Source organism: Lutzomyia longipalpis, chromosome 1 (assembly GCF_024334085.1).
Source record: "Lutzomyia longipalpis isolate SR_M1_2022 chromosome 1, ASM2433408v1".
NCBI classification, from domain to species: domain Eukaryota; kingdom Metazoa; phylum Arthropoda; class Insecta; order Diptera; family Psychodidae; genus Lutzomyia; species Lutzomyia longipalpis.
Window position 1 is genome coordinate 27,109,982 of NC_074707.1, and position 20,289 is coordinate 27,130,270.

The 20,289-nt window shown below is 35.0% G+C and overlaps 4 protein-coding genes across 8 annotated transcripts in view; 1 reads left to right on the forward strand and 3 right to left on the reverse strand.

Moving 5' to 3' along the window:
* LOC129797484 (protocadherin-23) overlaps positions 1-20,289 on the forward strand; it is a 953,251-nt gene that overhangs the window by 392,231 nt on the left and 540,731 nt on the right. The window lies entirely within an intron of this gene.
* On the reverse strand, positions 104-4,197 carry LOC129797409 (uncharacterized). The gene is made up of 8 exons (XM_055839974.1): positions 3,633-4,197; positions 3,299-3,570; positions 3,072-3,231; positions 2,299-2,997; positions 1,652-1,786; positions 1,322-1,593; positions 1,102-1,261; positions 104-1,021 (listed from the first exon to the last, which is right to left on the reverse strand). Exons 1-8 carry the CDS (start codon positions 3,750-3,752, stop codon positions 311-313), a joined length of 2,529 nt encoding a protein of 842 aa, XP_055695949.1. The 5' UTR covers positions 3,753-4,197; the 3' UTR covers positions 104-310.
* Positions 4,202-6,869, reverse strand: LOC129797607 (uncharacterized). 3 transcript variants are annotated; one of them, XM_055840359.1, is made up of 5 exons: positions 5,876-6,080; positions 5,564-5,767; positions 5,227-5,498; positions 5,008-5,167; positions 4,202-4,936 (listed from the first exon to the last, which is right to left on the reverse strand). In XM_055840359.1, the coding sequence occupies exons 2-5, from the start codon at positions 5,672-5,674 to the stop codon at positions 4,235-4,237; spliced, it is 1,245 nt and encodes a 414-aa protein (XP_055696334.1). In that variant the 5' UTR covers positions 5,675-5,767; positions 5,876-6,080; the 3' UTR covers positions 4,202-4,234. The 3 variants fall into 3 exon arrangements, with proteins under 3 accessions (XP_055696334.1, XP_055696335.1, XP_055696336.1); XM_055840360.1 differs by having other exon boundaries at positions 5,872-6,080; XM_055840361.1 differs by having other exon boundaries at positions 5,564-6,869.
* On the reverse strand, positions 9,824-13,633 carry LOC129797500 (glycogen [starch] synthase). 2 transcript variants are annotated; one of them, XM_055840150.1, is made up of 5 exons: positions 13,392-13,633; positions 11,158-12,419; positions 10,991-11,076; positions 10,825-10,931; positions 9,824-10,756 (listed from the first exon to the last, which is right to left on the reverse strand). In XM_055840150.1, exons 2-5 carry the CDS (start codon positions 12,417-12,419, stop codon positions 10,121-10,123), a joined length of 2,091 nt encoding a protein of 696 aa, XP_055696125.1. In that variant the 5' UTR covers positions 13,392-13,633; the 3' UTR covers positions 9,824-10,120. The 2 variants fall into 2 exon arrangements, with proteins under 2 accessions (XP_055696125.1, XP_055696126.1); XM_055840151.1 differs by lacking the exon at positions 13,392-13,633 and adding an exon at positions 13,210-13,341.

Consider the following 20,289-nt stretch of genomic DNA (forward strand, 5'->3'; position numbering starts at 1 on the left):
GTTAAAAAAGAAATGGTTTCTTAATGTTCAAAATTAAGAAAAAAACCTCATAATCTTTTTTATTTCTTTTCTAATATACTATAATTTCAAAGAGTCAAAGAAATTGTGTTCACTATAAAATTTTATTAGGTACCTTAAAGAAATGGCAGTTTTTAAAATACTACATTTTCTTGCAATACTGTAATTAAACAAAAATGGAAATGAATAGAAAGAAGATTTGAAAGTTTGCAGAATATTCTAAAATTTGATTTATAGGCCGTTTTAAGAATTTACTTTATATATCAAGATTTTGTATTATTTTCTTAAAAATTTAATCATCCAAAACACCTTTGTAGAGGAGTACAGGAAGAACTTCCTTGAGAATAGCAATAACTTCGGGATTCTTGTAGATCATTCTCTGTAGTTCGAGGAGCATTTCAGGTGTGGGTTCAATGACCGCATCCATTTCAACCTTAGTAAAATCTAAGCAGAAGAATGGTAAGAAACACAGGCCAAGTAGTATTTCCAGATGTCCAACTTTGACTAAATCAATGTTTAATTCAAGTAGAGATGGACCCTTTCTTAAGCATCCCAGACGGTTGAGGTAATCAGTGAAGGCATTATGGTAGATCCTCACCAGTTCTCCGCGCCGTTGCCTTACAGAAGCATTTCCAATTGCGTATAGTAAATATGTGACATCAAGTGCTGGTGTTCCCCAGAAACACATTTGGAAGTCGAGTAAAAATATCTTATCAATATCCTCTTTGTTTTTGATAAACATCATATTTTTGATATGAAAGTCGGCATGACAGAGCACATTGAATCCGGGTTCGGGATTAGGTTTGTACGCTTCCAGCAGAGTCTTCAGGAAGGTTCCTTTAATTTTTGCAACTTTTTCGGCAATTTTATCATAACCTGGCCAGTCCTTTATTTCCTCCGCCATTGTACCCAGCCCATCAACAAATACTTGAAACTTATCGATTGTCTTCTCCGTAAGCATGATCCCTTTGTATTTTGGGAAATCAATTTTATTTGCATATTTCTGAAATTTGAAATCCAAAGATTAGTTCTAAGTTGCTAGTATCATGAAACCCTTACAAACAATTAAAAAATCAAACTTACATTGTCGTTCATGTAAAATGAAAGAGCATGGAATTTCGCAAGCTTCAACGCAACTTTAACAGTATTGTCAAAGTCCAAAAATCCTGCATGCATTTCATATCCAAACTTGGTAATATCCTCGAATATCAAGACAAAGGGATCTGTGCTGTGGAAGAGCAGTCTACAAAAAAAAGGAAAATATAGTAAAATTTTAATTTAGTTAGAAAATTAAATAGTTTACCTTGGTGCCAATTCTTCGTGATCACCGATAGATTCCATAAGACGCTTCATTTCAGGAAGAATCTTTGTATACATATCAATTTCTCGGTCAAAAATTGGCATTTCAGTGAACATTTCTTTTTTCAATCCCTCTTCAACAGGCATTGTTTTCACAACTAGAGACCTTCCAGATACTACTTTACCCCTTGATGTGTAGGAGACAATTGCTTTGAACATAATACTCGCAAAATGATCTCCAGGTTTTGTGCCAGGAACCATTTCGAATTTCGTTATCTGAAAAATTGTGTTTTAATAATAAACTTCATTAAATAAAAATCAAATAAATTCTCACCGTTAGCGCCTTGTCATTTTCAACTCCTCGTAAGATATTAAGGAAATATTCTTCATTGAGGAAATCTGGTGGGGTAAGTTCGTCTTTATTGAACTGAATTGGCCCTTTGCCATTTTCCACTGTTTCTGCCATTTTTCAACAAAATATTTTTACCAATTAAGTCTTTGACTATCGAAGTTATAAATAAGAAAGAGGTGTAAAGCTTTTCTGTGTTTCTTCAACAAAAGCTTGAATTCAACTGATTGAACCATCAGTCAATTTGCGACGTCGCAATCAGTGTTGCGCGCCACTCTTTATTTCACTGGTATTTATCTAAAAGACCTTGGTGGGAGCAAAAAATGTGAGTTAGTTTATGAAAAAAATCGTCTATATGCTTGTGGTGGTTACCAAAATATGCTTGTCATCGCGAGACTACATAAAATTAGCATCACATGTGAAGAGGAATTATAAATTCAATACTATATGTTCCATATATCTATACAACACGTCTATAACTATAAAGTAATAAAAAGGTTTGGTTCTTTTATTTTTATTTTAACAAAGAATTTTATGTACATATTTTACATATTTATAATTTTAAGTACGCCATGTCAATTTTATAAGCTTTGATTCTTTATTGAAATTGAAAAGCAAAAATATATTTAAGCTAAAATTCCTTTGTATAAAAGATCGGGGAGAACTTCTCTCAATATTTTTACAATTTCTTCATTCTTATACATCATCCTCCTCATGTTACCCATTACTTCAGGAGAAGGATCTACAATAGCTTCCATATCAATCTTTGTAAAATCCAAACATAAGAATGGAAGGAATCCAACAGCCCATAGAAGTTCCATGGCGCCCCTTTTTAGAACTTCCATATTGAGTTCCAGCAGTGATGGTGGCTTTCCCAGACATCCCAGGCGATTCAGATATTCCGTGAGGGTTGCGTGGTAAATTGCGAGAATTTCACCACGACGCCTTCGGCATTCAGCATTGCCGATTGCGTAAAAAACATAAATGAGATCAATAGCAGGTGATCCCCAGAAGCTTATTTGAAAGTCCAGAAACATGGTCTTATCGATATCTTGTCCATTTTTTATGAACATCATGTTTTTAATATGAAAATCACCATGACAAAGCACGTTGAATTTCGGTTCTTGATTTGGTTGATAAAGTTGTATCAACTTCTCCATGAATGTTACATTCTGAGTTGCGAGCTTTTCTGCAATTGCTTCGTAACCAGGCCAATTTTTCACCTCATCAGCTAGGTAGGTAAATCCCTCGGTGAACACCTTTAGCTTCTCAAACATATCTGATGACATCATTGTTGCATAATTTTGCATATCAATCGAAGTGTTGTATTTCTTTTCGAATATAAGAAATATTTAAAATTTATTAAAAGAAAAAATAAGTATCTTTTAGTGTTTCTTTTACTTACATTGTCATTCATGTAAAAGGATAGTGCGTGATATTTAGCCAATTTCTTTAAAACTTTTACTGTATTATCGAAATCATAAAAACCATAATGCATTTCATAGCCATGTTTTGTGATGTCGTCAAAGATGAGAATGAGTGGATCAGTGCTCTGATAAATTAACCTGTGAAGAAATGAAGAAGTTTGATTTTCAGTTAAATTGAAATTATAAGTTATTAAAATTAAAATACTTTGGGGAAAGCACTTCGTCATCTCCAATCGACTCCATAATTCTCTTCATTTCCGGTAAAACTTGTGTATACATGGCAATTTCTCTGTCGAAAATGGGCATATCCTTCAACATATCCCTTTTGATACCCTCCTCTACGGGCATTGTTTTAATTACAAGGGACCGATCTTCAATTGTTTTACCCTTTGTTGTGTAAGAAATAATTGCTTTGAACATAATACTGGCAAAATGATCTCCAGGTTTTGTTCCAGGAACCAACTTGAGTTGCGTTATCTGTAAAGCACATGGTGTATGAGTTATCGACTACGTAACAGAAAAAAAAACTTTGTTATTACCTTGAGTGCTTTATCATTCTCGGACGTTTGAAGAACATTTTCAAAAAACTCCTGATTTAAAAAGTCAGGAGGATTCACTTCGTCTTTGTTAAAATGGATAGTTCCATTAGTTTCTGCCATTTTAATAAAATGTTACAAAAAAATTAATTTTAAATTCACTTAAAAATTATTAGTTTTTTTCCGAAAGTTCTTCAGTGCTATTCCGACGAGAGTCAAATTTTAACTGGACAATTTGGCCACCATTAAGAGCTTTTTTTCATTCATTTCATCAATATAATTATATAATGGTACTTGTATGCGCGGGTACATATTTCTTGTATGAACTTAAATTTTGATTTGTGTGTGCGTGTGTCTCAAAAAAACATATGGGAAGCTTTATCATACATATATGAAAGTAAGATTCTTATTTATTACGCAACTAATTGTAAAATTTGGCTTTATCTCATTTTATTGTCCCGTTTTTTTTTCTTTTTGATTAATGATGATTTTGATTAAGAGGAAAAACAACCATAAAAAAGAATTTTTAAATATGACACCTGTTGACAAATTTTTTAAACAATTTTAAAAAATGCGAAGGTAATAATCTAGTTTATTTAATGAATTCAAGCTAAAATTCCTTTGTATAAAAGTTCTGGAAGTACAACTTTTAAGATCTTAACCATATTTTCATCGGTGTACATCATTTTTCTCATACGTCCCATAACTTCCGGGGTTGGATTTACAAAATCTTCAATGTCAACTTTGGTAAAGTCCATGTGGAAGAATGGTAGGAAACATATACTCCATAACATTTCCATTGCACCTTTCTTCAGCATTTCAATATTAAGCTCCAGCAAGGACGGAGGTTTCTTTAGACATCCTAAATTATTTAGATATTCTGTGAGTGCTCCATGGTAAATCGAAAGCAATTCTTCACGTCGTTTTCGACATTCAGCATTTCCAACTGCATAAAGTACGTAAATTAAATCCACGGCTGGTGATCCCCAAAATGAAACTTGATAGTCTAAGAACATTGTTTCCTTGATATCTTGTCCATTTTTAATGAACATCATGTTCCTGACATGAAAATCTCCGTGGCAGAGCACATTGATAGAGGATTCAGGATTCGGTTGGTAAACTTTTCTTATTTTCTCCATGAATGTGGCATTCTGAATTGCAAGCTTTTCCGCAACTACTTCATAGCCCGGCCAATTTTCTACCTCTTCTTTGAGGTAATCAAATCCGTCAAAAAAAACTTTCATCTTCTCCAACATTTCTTCTCCAGTAATTGTCTTATACTTTGCTATATCAATGTGATTGTATTTCTACAAAAAAATAATCATTGAGAGATTTTTTTTTTAAATTAAAAGCAATTTTAAATGTTTCAGTAACTTACATTATCATTCATGTAAAAAGAGACCGCATGAAATTTAGCCAATTTCTTAATAATTAATACGGTGTTGGTAAAATCAAAAAAACCGTTGTGCATTTCATAACCGAGTTTTGTAATGTCTTCAAAGATAAGTGTTGGTGGGTCAGTGCTGTGATAAATTAATCTACGAAGATAAACAAAATGTTACTTTTCTAATGACACTGACTTTGAAATTCAATTTACCTCGGTGCAAGTACTTCCTTATCACCAATTGACTCCATTACTCGCATCATTTCGGGTAGAACTTTCGTGTACATATCAATTTCTCGATCAAAAATGGGCATATCCTTCAACATGTCCTTTTTTATGCCCTCCTCTACGGGCATTGTTTTAATTACAAGTGCTCGATCTTCAATTGTTTTACCTTTCGAGGTGTAAGAGATAATTGCTTTGAACATAATACTGGCAAAATGATCTCCAGGTTTTGTTCCAGGAACCAACTTGAGTTGTGTTATCTGCAATATTAAACAACATTTTATAATTATTTGCTAAGAACTCAATTGGTAGAATGTACACCTACTTTAAGAGCTTTATCATTTTCTGACTCTCTAAGCACATTTTCAAAAAAATCCTGGTTCAGGAAATCGGGCGGATTAATTTCATCCTTATTGTAATGATTTGAATCTGGCATCCTTAAAGTTTTATGAACGAACTTTAAATATATCGTTTAATGGTTTTCTAATAAGACACTTTCAGTGCTCCTCTGTTGGGCGTTAGATATCAACTAAAAGTAAATGATTTAGACATCACATATTTATTTTTATATACGAGGAATAATTTTTATCGCAAGTGTGTGTAACCAATGAGTATATTAGCTCATTTACATACATACGTTTTGGTTTTTATCATTGTGTGATGAGTGAAGAGTGGGAGTCAAGTTATTTTCCACTAATCTAGTCTGTAGTAGTAGAATGGGGAAGTTTGATTTTCTTTTGTAATTCCAGAACTTGAAAGGATGCGATTAAAAAGAACCAACTTTGAAGTGAATCTAATCAGTTTATATATATACACTACCCGCGAAAAGTTTCCGGGCAAGGCTAAAATGGGATATTTTTGAAGGCAAAATTCAAATGCCTATATCTTCGGCTGTGATTAACCGATTTTCAAAAATTTACCAGTTTTGGAAAGGTACATTTCTCACCTTTCCAAAACTGGTAAATTTTTAAAAATCGGTCAATCCGTTCGCTTTTGGCAGCCATTTTGGTAAAACTAGGTAGAAGATACTTTTTTCAATATTTTACAATTTTTCACTTTGACCCCTTGCATCTCGGCCGCTAGTGCACCGATTTTGATGAATAGAGTATCGTTGGAAAGGTAATTTAATTCCCTTTCCAAATCTGATAAATTTTCGAAAATCGGTCAAGCGGTTCAGTCGTGACAGCCATTCTAGTGAACCATAGTGAAAAAATACACTTTCGAGTATATCTCAGCCTGTGGTTGACCGATTTGAACAAACTCGGATTCAAATGGTAGCTAATCATGTCCCCTAACTTTCAAAAAAAATTTCATCCCGATCGGTCACGTGGTTCTTTTTTAATGTTTTTTATGTGATACCCTTATGTTACAAATAGGGTACCCTAACTTCAGGCGTTGACCATTTAATTTTTATAAGTTACACTTGGCCCAAATTTCATCAAAATTAAAAGTAGACATTATTATCTAACTTTTAAAAAAAATTTCACTCAAATCCATCAAGGGGTTCTTCTGTAATGTCATTTTTGTGAAGGTTCGGGCATTGGGTGGTAGACTTCTACCAATTTTTGTACACAGAAAATAAAAGTTCGTAGCATTGTTCGTCAAATTTCGTGAAAGGTTCGTAACTCCAATGCTTTTACATGGGAAAATTTACCTCCATGTTCGTAAAATGGGGTCTCACTCCCAGGGAGGTTGACCCCATTATACGAACCTGGAGGTGAATTTTCCTATGTAAAAGCATTGGAGTTACGAACCTTTTGAAGAAATTTGACGAACAATGCTACGAACTTTTATTTTCTGTGTACAAAAGTATTTGTCTGGGTTCCGAGTTTTTCTGAAATTTCTTCAAAACCAGGCCAATTTTTTACTTCATCACTAAGATAATCAAATCCTCCGAATAGAGCCTTCATATTTTTAAATAAGGCTTCATTCATTATTGTTGTATACTTGGTAAGATCGGTTCTGTACACATATTTCTGTAAAAAAAAGATCTTTAGGTATACATTTTGCTCCATCATGAATCTTCACACAAACTTAACTTACATTGTCGTTCATGTAAAAAGAAAGAGCATGAAATTTAGCCAATTTCTTCAAAACCTTCACTGTATTGTTAAAATCATAAAATTTGTACTGCATTTCATATCCATATTTTCGAATATCTTCGAGAACAATAATTTGGGGATTATTAGAATGATATAACAACCTGAAAAGTTGAAAAAAAATCTTTTTTTTTTTCCTGAAAAAGTTAAAGAAATCTTTTAGATTTATACCTTGGAGCTAGATCTTCTTCATCTCCAATTAATTCACAGATTGTCTTCATTTGAGGCAGGATCCTCGTATACATTTCTATTTCCCGATCAAATATCGGAAGTCCTCCTATCATGTCCATTTTTACTCCATCTGCAACAGGTGCTATCTTAGCAATAAGAGATCTTGAAATCTCTTTTCCTTCCTTTGAAATGCAAGAAGCAATAGCTTTGAACATTACACTGCCGAAGTGATCGCCTGGATTACTACCCGGTAGTACTTCGAGTTTTTTTTACCTAACGTAAATGCACATTTTCATGAAAATTTAATTAATTTACTTAAAAAAATATATAAAAACAAAACCTGGAGATTAACGTCATTTTCAGATTTTCGAAGAATTTCTTCAAAAAAATTCTTATTGAGAAAATCCGGAGGATTCACTTCATCATCGTTATGTTAAATGATGTTGCTATTAGTTGCCATAGCTAAAAATTGTGTGCGATTATTTGAAAAAAATATAATTCACTTAGTTTTAACTATTCTAAATAAAGAACTTGTTTGGCTAATGTTAGCACAGACGCTTTCAAAATCTGACTGAATAAATACCATCGGAAATACGCGACAAAACTCAATTTCAAGAGCTACAATATGTATAAACGTTCCAATACACTAGAGCAGCACTTTACATACATATGCAATATTTGTCATTTATCACTTGTAGCAAAAATTTTACTTAATTTTTTCACCTTTTTTTTCATATTTTTCATATTCTGAAACAGATTTTTCAGAATTTTTAGCTTCATTTTGCATTCATGGTCAATCTTTATTATGTTTTTTTTTAGCCAGGTTGTAATGAAATGAATGAAATTAACTTTATATTATATCTAATCAATCGATTTATTTTGATTGAAATTAAATAGCAGAATGACTTTAGTAATTTTATCTATGCGATAATAGGTATAAGTACCTACCTATGTATAACCTTTACATAAGAACCTTTTTAGGAAATTTCATTTTGGTTTTAGCTGTGTTTCTTTCAGACACAGCTTTTGTGTACCGAGCAAAATCGAAAGTCGTCAGATCGGGCTCAAACTTGGGATGAGCACGAATTAGGGTCCCCACATTCCAAAAAACGTATGCGCCAAAAAAAAATTTTTCCGGCCGTCCGTCCGTCCGTCCGTCCGTCCGGCCGTAGTACAACGCTAAATTGCAAGAGAACGGTGATAGATAGAGACTTGCGGTAAACGGCAAAGTTTAAATATCGACCTGAAGAAATCCGATTATGAAGTCAAATCCACCCCTCCACCCCTCCGTCCGCCATTTTGGATAACCTCAAAATTTTGTTTTCGTTATATCTCAGCCCCTATTATAGCTAGAGGGCTGAAATTTTTATATGTTGTAGGGCCCATCAAGTGCTTTCCAACGATACCTCATTTTCGAAAATCGGTCAAGCCGTTTAGTCAATATGGCCGCCACAATTTTTCATCGAAAATCGACCATAACTCGAAAACGGCTTGACCGATTTTGATCAACCCGGGGTCAAATGAAAGATCTCAACAAACCCTACAACTCTCTAGAACATCAGAAGTTTCAAAAGTGACCGCTAGAGGGCCAAAAATCAAAAACAAAATTTTCGATTAGTTTTCGATGAATATCTCGAAAACGACGACATAAATTTTTTTCATTTTTTCATATGTTGTAGCTGACCATATTATCTAGCTTCATGCCAAAAATGAAGAAAATCTATGGATCCGTTCTCGAGATATAGCCTTCCAAAGTAGGCATGTCATATCTCGGGTTCTACAAGTCCGATCTTGATCAACTCAAGCGCAAATGAAAGGTTTCGTGAAACCCTACAAATGTCTAGAACATTGCAACTTCGAAAAATGACCGCAAGAGGCGCTACAATCGAAAACAAAGTTTTCGAAAATTTCGAACTCGAATTTTTCGAAAATGGCGACATAAATTTTTTTTATTTTTCGATATGTTATAGCTGACTTCGAGACCTTTAAAACAAAAAAAAATTTATGAAAATCTATGGATCCGTTCTCGAGATATGGCCTTCCAAACATTTCTTAGGGTATGACTTTTCAACTTTTCCCGACTTTGCGCGTATTTAAATTAATTTACGTCCTAGTTTGCTCTCACAAAATTGGTACACTGAAAGAAACACAGCTCCCGTAAGCTTGGTCAGCTTACCAGTACATTTATTTTGAAGATGAAGGGTAGACAGCTTTTGTAATTGAATCAATTTTAGAGAAGTTTTTTATTCAGATGGTAATGTTTGATAAAGGCAACTTTTTGCAGAAAACAACAAATTATTGGAGCTTTGCATAATTAATGTTTGTATTTATTTTCTTTTTTTTTGTGGAATACAAGTACAAACAACTCAAAAATTATGTATTTTTAATGCGGAAGGACAGTTCTATGCGTTTATTAAGTATATAATGTGTATATTTTTTTTAAGACCTAATCATGGGAATCTTCAACTTATAGTGGATAATATGGCAACGAAGGGATGTTCCGTAAGGACACTGACAAGTTATACAATGTTAGTCTAAAAACGTGGTCCTAATCACAAAGTTTTGTCTCAAGTAAAATTTCACTCTGCGTGGGTGTGACTTAGGGAAGTCTCCTAATCATCATTCTTACTGATACCCAATTCCTGCAATTCCAATTCCTCATCCACTGAATCTTCATCTTCATCCCCGGAGCCATGCGTTGAGGGTGCAGGAGTGGATCGTCGTGAAGAACTGGGGCTGGGTGGAGCACTAAGTGGTCTAGGGTAGTTGAAGTTGGCACGGTGTTCAAGATACTCAGGTCCTTCATCAACGTAATCCGGATAGAGTGTTTGGAGCGCTTTGACTCTCGCTTGGCGATAGTAAATGCCTAAATTTCTCCAATCTAGCAGTTCACTTAGTCGCTCGGTACGATTCCGCTGAATAATCCTCTGTCGACGGTTCAGTTTGCAGAAGTCTAGCATGTAGCTGGCAAGCTGTTGCACACTGCCCTCTAGACTAATGAACCGTCGATCTACAATGTAGATACCATAGGATTTCGGATCGGCGATGTGTTCCTGCATGAAACATCCGAAACCGGAGAGATTTGTGGTCACACTTGGGATGCCCATCACTGTGCATTCAGCTGGTGTGTATCCCCAAGGTTCATAATATGAAGGGAATACTCCTAAATGGCAACCGCGCACAAAGTCCTCGTAGTCCAAACCAAATAGAGGGTTTGTTGAATTGAGAAATTCCGGATGAAAAACAACCTGAAAATAAAAAGAATAAATTACTGATCTAAATTCAATTTTTAAATACACTTTAAAAATTTAGAAACCTTCACTCGCTCTGCCGTTGTATTGAAGAGATTGCAACGTCTAATTGAATTAAGAACGGCATCATTCCAATCATCAACGACGTTATGAGTAGTTATAGGAGGTAGTCCTGTAATTAAAAAGAAAATTAATGACAAAGAAATAATTGGTATTGAATATTTTACACACCATCTCGTTGAAGAGCATACAAACAGCGTTTGATTTTAACCATGTCTTCCTTTGTAAGCATGTCTGTTGATTCCGGTAAGCGTCCCCTGAAGATGCAAATGTTAGTATTAAATGTAATAAGAACAATCAATTAAAAAAAAAAAAACAAAACGTAATTTTATACTTACGCTAAACAAGTTTCGTACATCCTCTTTCCGATCTGCTGCTGAATAGTTTGGAGAGTATCTCTGAGGGATTTTGTTACAGCATGCCCTCGGAGACTCTCTACATTGAAATTGTTGGTCTTCGCAGGAAAAATAAGGAAGGCCACAACTGTTACATCGGGCAATTGATTTTTAAGGTAGTGATTAAGTCGCGCAAGAGCTTCAACAAAGATATCTGCGCCCTTATTTGAGAACTCATATCGTCCCGCAATGAAGAAGTACAGGGTTTTATCGAGATTAAAGTCGAAATGCCCATAAAAATGACCTCTTACAAAATCATGAATCTTATCCTTGGCCATGGCATGTAGGTTCTGGAACTCATGGATGGCAGAGAATTTCTTCACATTAAGCCCATTGGGAGTTATGATATCTGGCTTACGTTTCAGCAGATGCTCCGCTTCGTAGCCGGTGATCTCAGAGACAGTCGTAAAGATATGGCTAAGATGAGTAGCAGCACGCTCAAGACAGTATCTGTGATAAATCTGTCTCTTCCCCGCTTCCTCATCCACAGAAAATTTATCGAGATTGTTGTAGAAATCTGTGTTACCTGCACACAGATAGCGACCAAGTAGAGTAGCGTGAGTAGTAAATACCGTTGCAACATCAACTTTTCGTGTCCTCAGGGCAATAAGACCTACTCCTGCTTGCCATTCGTGGAAATGAGTAACAATTCTAGCTGGACCCAAATCGTTTTCCTTGGAATATATCTCCACACTATCCTTAAATTCGCGCATAAACGTAGCTACCATGTACCCTAGGATTATGGCATCATTGCATTCGATGTCCAAATGAGGTACCCCAATGGCAGTAGCATTCCACAATTCACCCTTAAATTCATCCATTCGCCATGCGGCGCTTCCCACCTCAAACAGAATAATCTGCGGAGCTCCATCAACAAGCCACCGACCCGTGTGAACTTTAAATCCCATGGACCGTACAGCATTTACAGCTGCCTCGTATGGATTGCCACGAGGAAATTCGTACTCTTCAACTTCAGTTCTGGCACATGCTTCCTTGTATGGCCCAATAAGGCAATACTGATCGCCTAGCTCCTCCGTAGATACGTATGCCTTGGAACGAATTACAGTATAGATACCACCCACTTTATTAGCAGCCTCCCATGCAATTTCAAAGGTCCATCGGTTTTCTCGATTAGCTGAATGACCTCGATCGAGGTAGCCTAGCAGATCCCCAGCTGACTCCACTCGTGAAAATCGGCGCATCATCTGAAAATAATGCAAAGTTAAATAAAAAAAAAGTTTATAAAGCATGGATACACAATACATATTGTGAAATATGGTAGGTTAGGTATAACGGCATTAGAAATATACATCAATTGGATATGTATCATTTTTAAATAATAGCAACTCGATATTAATTAAAAAAAAAATTATGAAATGTTTTCTCCCTAAAACACTAATATGTAAATTAAATTAAACTTAAATTACATACAATTCAAATCATTTTATTATTTTCATATTATTTAGATAGTGTTTCATTTGGGTAGAATAATGCAAAATTTGAGAAAAAACAAAATATTAAAAAAGTTATATTTTTTAAGAATAAATCACTACCTACCTATAAACAAAATAATCTCAAAATTGTTGAACATCATTTTTTAATACCTTACTTAACTGTAAATATTATTATTGCATTTTTTAAAAATCAGCTCTTTACAGAATGTAATAAAGATTTAGCTTATTATTTCTAAATAAAATTTCTCCCATAAATTAAGTCCTTACTAAAATTATTGTATGTATAAACTTATATTTTAATATAACACACTATTCCTACAGAAAAGTTCATAGTATGAATTGATATGCTTTTTGAAAAGCTATCAAAAATATAATGTTATTTATGCTATGTAGTAAAATTTGTTTTTGAAACTTCCTCGTGCTTTTCGCAATATGTACCATACATCATTATCTATGTATGTAATGCTACAGAAAAATTACGCAAATAAAGCTAGGAGAGAATAAATAACTATTAAACTGCAATTGATAACAAAAATTGTACCGTCTTATCAGTAGACACAAAAATGCTAATTACTCCTTGCGTGTACACTAACGATGTAATATGTGTTTAATAAGAGAAAAATGCACTTCGAGTGGGGGGCGCCGTAATGTTAAAAATTCGTGGCGTCTTTGGTGTTTTCTTGCTTTTGAGACGATAAAGTCAAATAGAGGTCATTGTCTAACCTTAAATCCCGTAAGAGATTCCACCGACACTGCTTATCTGGGGGGCGCGTTCAACCGGCACAGAGCACGTGGCTGGAAAATAGGCAGCAGAGGCGGGAAAGGACGCCGTACACGTACACTTTTACGGGAATTTCCCACCGGGAGACGATCTCCTTGGGCGGGGAGAAAAGGAGCTTGTGGGGAAAAGCTGCCACACGGCGAATGTCTCGTCGAGGAACTAAAGAGCAATTGGGGAGAAGGCACAACTTCGGCAAGAAAAACCAGTTTCGGATGCTCTTGACACGATTTCTCTCTCTTGGGGCTTTCTCCGCGTTCTCTCAGCCAGAAATAAATATATACAATCTATACCCCCGAGCATGAGTGGGCAAATATTCATAAACAAAAGATTAAAAAAATCTTTTATTTGATATAATTTTAAAAAAAAAATCATAATTTTGATTAAAAATGTTGAGGACTATGAGCTTCAACCCCTTAAAAATAAAATCAATTTTTGAGTTTAGATAAAATACTTTAGGGCAAAAATCCCATTTTGAAATTTTCGGTTTCTCGTCCTTCCTGATCCTGTTATTCCTTAGGGGTGGTCTATATTTGTGGTCTCAGAATGTTCAGGGACTATAAAGACAAAATCTTGCATTAATTCTAGCTCAATAAATGAAAAAATAACTACTAGGCATTTTTCAAAAACGAGTGATGGTTAAAAACTATGAAGATGGAGCTGAAAAACTATAAAAATTTGCCTATAAGAATCATGCCTCTTTTCAATTTTTTTATTACATAATTATAGGCACCAATCTACTAGTTTAGGAGGAGTTTTATTCGTGATATTAGAACTATTATTTATTTTGTCAATTTTGTATGTCAACTATATCTAGTGAATTTCTAAAAATCTCACTCAAAATTCTAAAAATATGAATGCACATTTTTTTTATATAGAAACATCTGTTTTATAGATATAGGTATAAAAGCACACTCAATCGCCTTTTAAATATAGCTAGACTCTCTCCGCCTGACTCTCAAGAGCGACTAATCTCTCTCTCTCGGGTGCGGTGTTATCAAAGGTTTTCGGTACACGTGATAAGACGCGAGCAATAGGCGACTATCTATGTATGAAATGTATGAAATGCTGTTTAAGAAAATGCCTCTCACACTCTCACGTAAGTATTTCCTCGACAGCATTTCAATGGCAAGCAGTGCGTAAGAGAGAGGAGAGAAAGTATGAATGAAATTACTCAATAAATTAAGCGAAGAAAGCAAAATTGAAAGCATTATCTATATCTATATAATAATAAATAAAGAATCGTTGGTTCGATCGAGATGAAATTTGGTACAGAGGCTCCCTATATCAGGCGCTTTCGAGAGGACGTATTCATTCCCCCCAGAGCCTCCCTTCGTAGCGCCCCCATATAATTTTCACGCATTTTTACGATTATTGAATTTGGCGCTCAAATTGTAGTTCCAAAAGCTGCCACTGGCTATTTTGGACGCTGTTGGTTGAGGAGAAAATGAGATGGTGCATGTCACTGATACTGTCTCCCTCCCACACTTAGTTTTTCGCAGTTTTCTCGCGTTTTCCGCCGAATTTTCCAGCGAAACTACCTTTTTTGTGACCAGGAAGCGACGCCGCGTCGTTTGGTGCCCCTAACTCTCAAAATCCGCGCCAGAAAAAGTCGTGCAAATTCCACAAAAAAAATCCGGCGAGTTGCGCCCCCATATTTTTACTGAACGTACTTTGGGCCCCCTTGAGCTTCCCCACAACTTTTGGAGCCCCAAAAATGAGTTTTTCCCGGAAAAATAAATATTTTAAAATTTTTTCGCACCAACACTCACAAAAAGCTCACCTACACAAGAGAGAGGAATATATTTTTCACATGCCTTCTCATTTTAGGATAGCAAATATCTGCACCTGAAAGCTCAACCAACTAACAGCGCCATATAACGTCTAGCTCAAATAATAAAATTTAAACTTTAACGAACTATTTTTTGTTTTTCCACAAATACGATTTTTCTTGTTTTTCTCTTAAATTATTGGGCCCAAAACACAATTTTGGGGCTCCTGGGGCACTTAACGGGTGCTCTGGGGCCCCCGGAGAGCTCTTCCGTGCGGAATTTGGGGCCCGCAGAAACTTTGACGGTTGGGTTACAAATTTGAAAATTTTGACGGTTGGGGATTTTACACACCCTTTTTTTTCCCGGAAATGGATTTTCGGGAACTTTTGGAATTCTTTATGCCAATCGACGCGGCGTCGCTTCCTGGTCACAAAAAAGACAGTTTCGCTGGAAAATTTGGTGGAAAATGCGAGAAAATTGCAAAAAAAGTGAAAATGTACCAAAAAGGGCGAAAAATTCAGAAAAGTAATCAAAAAAGCATGAAATTAATTATCATTTTTTAAAACCGCCTGGTGTCAGTGGCCTCTGTATACCAAATTTCATCGCGATCGAACCAACGGTGTAGAAATGCATAGCTGAACAGGAACGAAAACCTTTTTTTTATTATATAGAAGAAGAGAAAAAGATAGATAGATTGGTCGTTCAATTAATTAGCTGCAAACGATTCAAAATTGGTGAGACGGTGAATATCAATTAATTACTCCTGTGACCTCTCTGTCGTGGCGCCTAATTAAAAGTCACCCCAACCCCTGTGTAATTACAAGGGTAATATTTATGTTTTTAATTGGTTCTCTCGGTATGTATGCCTTTTTTTCGCTTCTCAGTCACCCTAGAAGTGCTTCAGCTCGCGCACACCCACGCCTCAGCAATTTTAATTATGCGCCCTCTGAAGTGCCCGAAGTGCCCCATAAATTAATGTGGCTGAATCATTGCTGGGCAATTTTCAATCACCGATCGATCTTTTTCATCGGTCGTTTCTCCCACCTTTGGTCCCATAGAGACGCTCTTTGATGTCGGAATGTCCCTCTTAGTAACCTTTAAAAGCTAAGGCAATCAGGCGGTGAAGACACATGGCGTCTGGAGAAGTTTTTCGCAGCAAGTGCAATTAATTCCCCAATACCTTGACTTTGCACAGTGCCGAAATATTACGCCTCTGTCTGGCTACCACCCCCTGCCAATGACTTCTTACCTCAAATTTTGTGAACCCGTTCACAAAATGTGAATCTCCCACCCTTCTTGATGATGTACATGTATACATACCTTAAGCCCCGTTCCCCACGATGTGGTTCAAGTGGCATCACCATATGTTGTAGTTTGGCTTGTGAGTTTATCGCGTAGAATCTGGAGGCACGCTGCAAGTGACATTTCTAAAGAAGTACACGCGGATGGCCCAAAGTGTGTCTCAAGAGCATGAAAATGCTAATTGAAATATATTTTAGAAGTTAATTTCATTGTTAAAGGGAATATCAAATTTCCCTCATTTTTGAACATTTTTCACGGGATGATTGAATTAAAGTTAATTTCCATGTGCATTGTGCATTACTTTGTAAATTTTCATCGATTTCATAAATATGATTATTAATTCAATGAGATCTTTTGTTCATCTTGCATTATTTAAAGTTAAAAAATATCTTCATTTTTTTTTTAACTTTGTAATCATAGTGATCCCGATGATCCACAGAATACCAAAGTAGAGAACGGAATGTACATAGTTAAATATTCTGATGAGATCTGTCTGAGAAAAAATCCTCCTGTTTCCAAACACTTTAACAATTTCTTGAAATAAACACTTGAAAGAGTTGTTGAGTTTTCGGAGGCGCCTCGTGCTGATTGTCAAGTCTTTTGCCCTGTGAATAAATAAACTCAAACTTGCTCCATTGCCCGGGGTTCTACTGAAGGAATGTGAAGAGACGTCCCATCGAAAGGTGAGGAAGCATCCCAAATCTTAACGTATATAGGAGCAACTCTCAAGGGACTCGCAAACTACGAGCTTATATAGAAAAATTGTAAAGCCCCTTCAACTTTTCTTGCGATAGAAAATTTTTGCATGACAAATAAGCATATTTATATTCCATTGAAAACTTTCGCATGAGTTGCACCATATTACTGTTGGATGGGAGTTCACACGGGATTGAAAAGCAGCAGGTAAACAAAAAGTGGGAGTCGCAATTTAGGGCACCCATAGGTAGGAAGGATAAGCTTCATGTTGATGGAGGAGAAAAGGACGCTTCGTGGAGCTTATCGTATTTATATTTCACCCCATCCCCACAAGGACACTATATTCACTCACCAATATTATACAGAGAGAGAGAGAGAGAGAGAGTACATTACTTTGCAAAGAAGCTCCTACACAGCAGATGCATCGGAAAACTCAAAACGTGTTTTATGATGCAGAATTACTCGGGATTATGAATTAAAATCTTTGCTATAAAAATTCCATTAGGTTGTGCCTTGCATAAATAACACAAAACTGCTACAAAATTGTATTTTATTCGACATTTAATTCTTCCACTTTCATTTCAATTGAATCTGTAAATTTTTAATAATAAATATTGTTCCTGAATCACGTTAATAAAAAATTAATACATTTTTGCTGAACATTGCATTTCCATAATGGATTTTAAATTACACCTATGTGTAGGTTCTTTACTAATGTTTTTAATATATATATATATATATATATACAAATTTATTTACAAGTTTAAATATTTACATTATGTTACAATTTCTTTCTTAACTAACAATAAGTATTTCCAAAAAATATTGTTTACACTTCGTTTTCATATTTACAGTTTTTATAATTTACATATGCATACAATTGCTCTCAATTTTACAGTTTTTTGCTTTAAAGGTAATGTTTTTAATAAAAAAACCGAATTAAAGAGTAAGTTTCACATGTTCATTGTCGATCTTTTATTTTTCTTCGTTGTGTTCCTTTTTAGGATGAAATAGGTATATGCAAAAAAATATTTTTGCTTCAGTTCTATTTCTATAAAATACTTTAGGATCTCATAAATTCAGCTGGTAAAAATATTAAAATATGAATAGGAATCTTTTGCATTGAATTTTTTGGCACATTAACAGAATGTATAAAACATGAAAATCACGAATTAAAAAAATATAAAATCATATTTCATATTCGCACTTTGTTAAAGTGTTATTAAACTTTTGTAAAAAAATAAAACATTGATAGTATTTTCAGGAAATGATTTTTTTATCAATCTGGTACATCCTGAAATAATATGATGTCATCCACACACACAAATTAAAATTATATTCAGAAGAATGTTTTTTATACAGACACAGTTTGAAAAGTTGTTGAATAGAAAACTCCCCTTTAAAGGAGGAGAATTGTGCAAAAAAGAGAACAAACGTATGGTGTTTTTTTGTATAAAACGACATTAATTAAATTCCTGCAGCCAACAAACAACTTTAAATGAAGTTCCGACAGCCCCCTATTAGGTCTCATCTCATCTTATCCAGCTTAAAATCCTGCCGCGAAGATTGAAGAAATAATATAGGAATATGTATACTAGTTTCTTTCAAATTCTTTTCTTCTATAACCTTTCGGCAAGGCTATTCAATGGCTGTGTCGTCAGATGCCATGTGTGTCATCCTATGGATTAAAGCTCAAGTAATGTCCCAATATCATTTCCTTTTCACACACCCATGATCTATAGCCAACCAATTATTTATGCCAGGATGATTCTACTCTTTTCTCCCATTCACCATATGCACTCTGGTGGATGCTGGCGGGAGAAAGAAGCCAAAAAATGGAGAAATAAATTTCAATAGCCGCAATACATTGCAGGATAAGCCGAGAATTCCTATCATCCATCCACTCTATGTGGCCTTCTTCCCTTTCACCACTCTGCCACGGGAAAAGGATATTAAATAAATGGAAGAATAGACAAGAATACACTGTCATGCCTTGTCGCAGAGTGTCCTCTCATGCGCTGAGCCATGTCTTTGCCGCAGACACTCAGTCACAAAGTCTTCTCGTGCTTTTGTTGTCATCCTTCCCATTTCCAACTGTGTATCCCAGCTACGAGGACATTCCTGTTGAGTTAATCCAACCTTTCTTTTGGCACATCCATTGGCAAATGCTATATGCTACCACAGAAACCCAGGTACCCAACATTCACATCCATACGTACATTCATATAAGGATGTCTCGTGAGGCAACAATGTGTACCGATATATTGTCATTTTGATTTGAAGAGACAACGCAAAGTGGGCAAAAAATTTGATTGTCAATTCCCAATGAAAGCGAGCTGGGGGAACCAACAAAAAATTGCCGAAATTTCTTGTGATGTGGAACAAAAATCTAGGCTCACCACTGGATGAGCTCATGGTTGATCATTCAACTCGAAAACACATTTAATCGACCATGGGAGTTTTTCCCTTCCAACTCGATTGTCAAAAGATTAAATGCTAAATTGTGTATTGCTATATGTATGTAATACATCATATATTTATTTACCTGCAATTGTCGCGGTTTTTATTTGATTTCTAATACAACTTCTGCATGACTAGTTTTGCACAAGATTTAAGGATTGAATTGATTGCAATGGGAATGTACAATATTTTCATTTATGTAAGCATTGGGAACCAATTGATTAAGATTTAGGTCCTGGAGTTTACGAAACAAATCTATATAGGTACTATGTATGTACAAGCTTTTAAAATATTTTTCTCACGTTCCTAGAAGGTTTAGTTGCTGAATTTCAAATGAACAATTATATATTTAAACTAACTAATCTTTAGGTAGTCTTGGATTATTTATATTAGAATATTATATTTGTTTTTAGCAACTTTTTATTTGAAATTAGATTCTATTTATCTGAATGTTCACATTTTTAAAATCATTTTAGAAAAAAAACTATCTTAAATTTTGTACACATAAAAGTTGCCAATATAATGCTTCTATGTAATCTCTAAGGCTTAGAAAATAAATACCACCAACTTGAAAATGAGAAAATATTTTCCCATTTTAAGCTCCACACAAAAT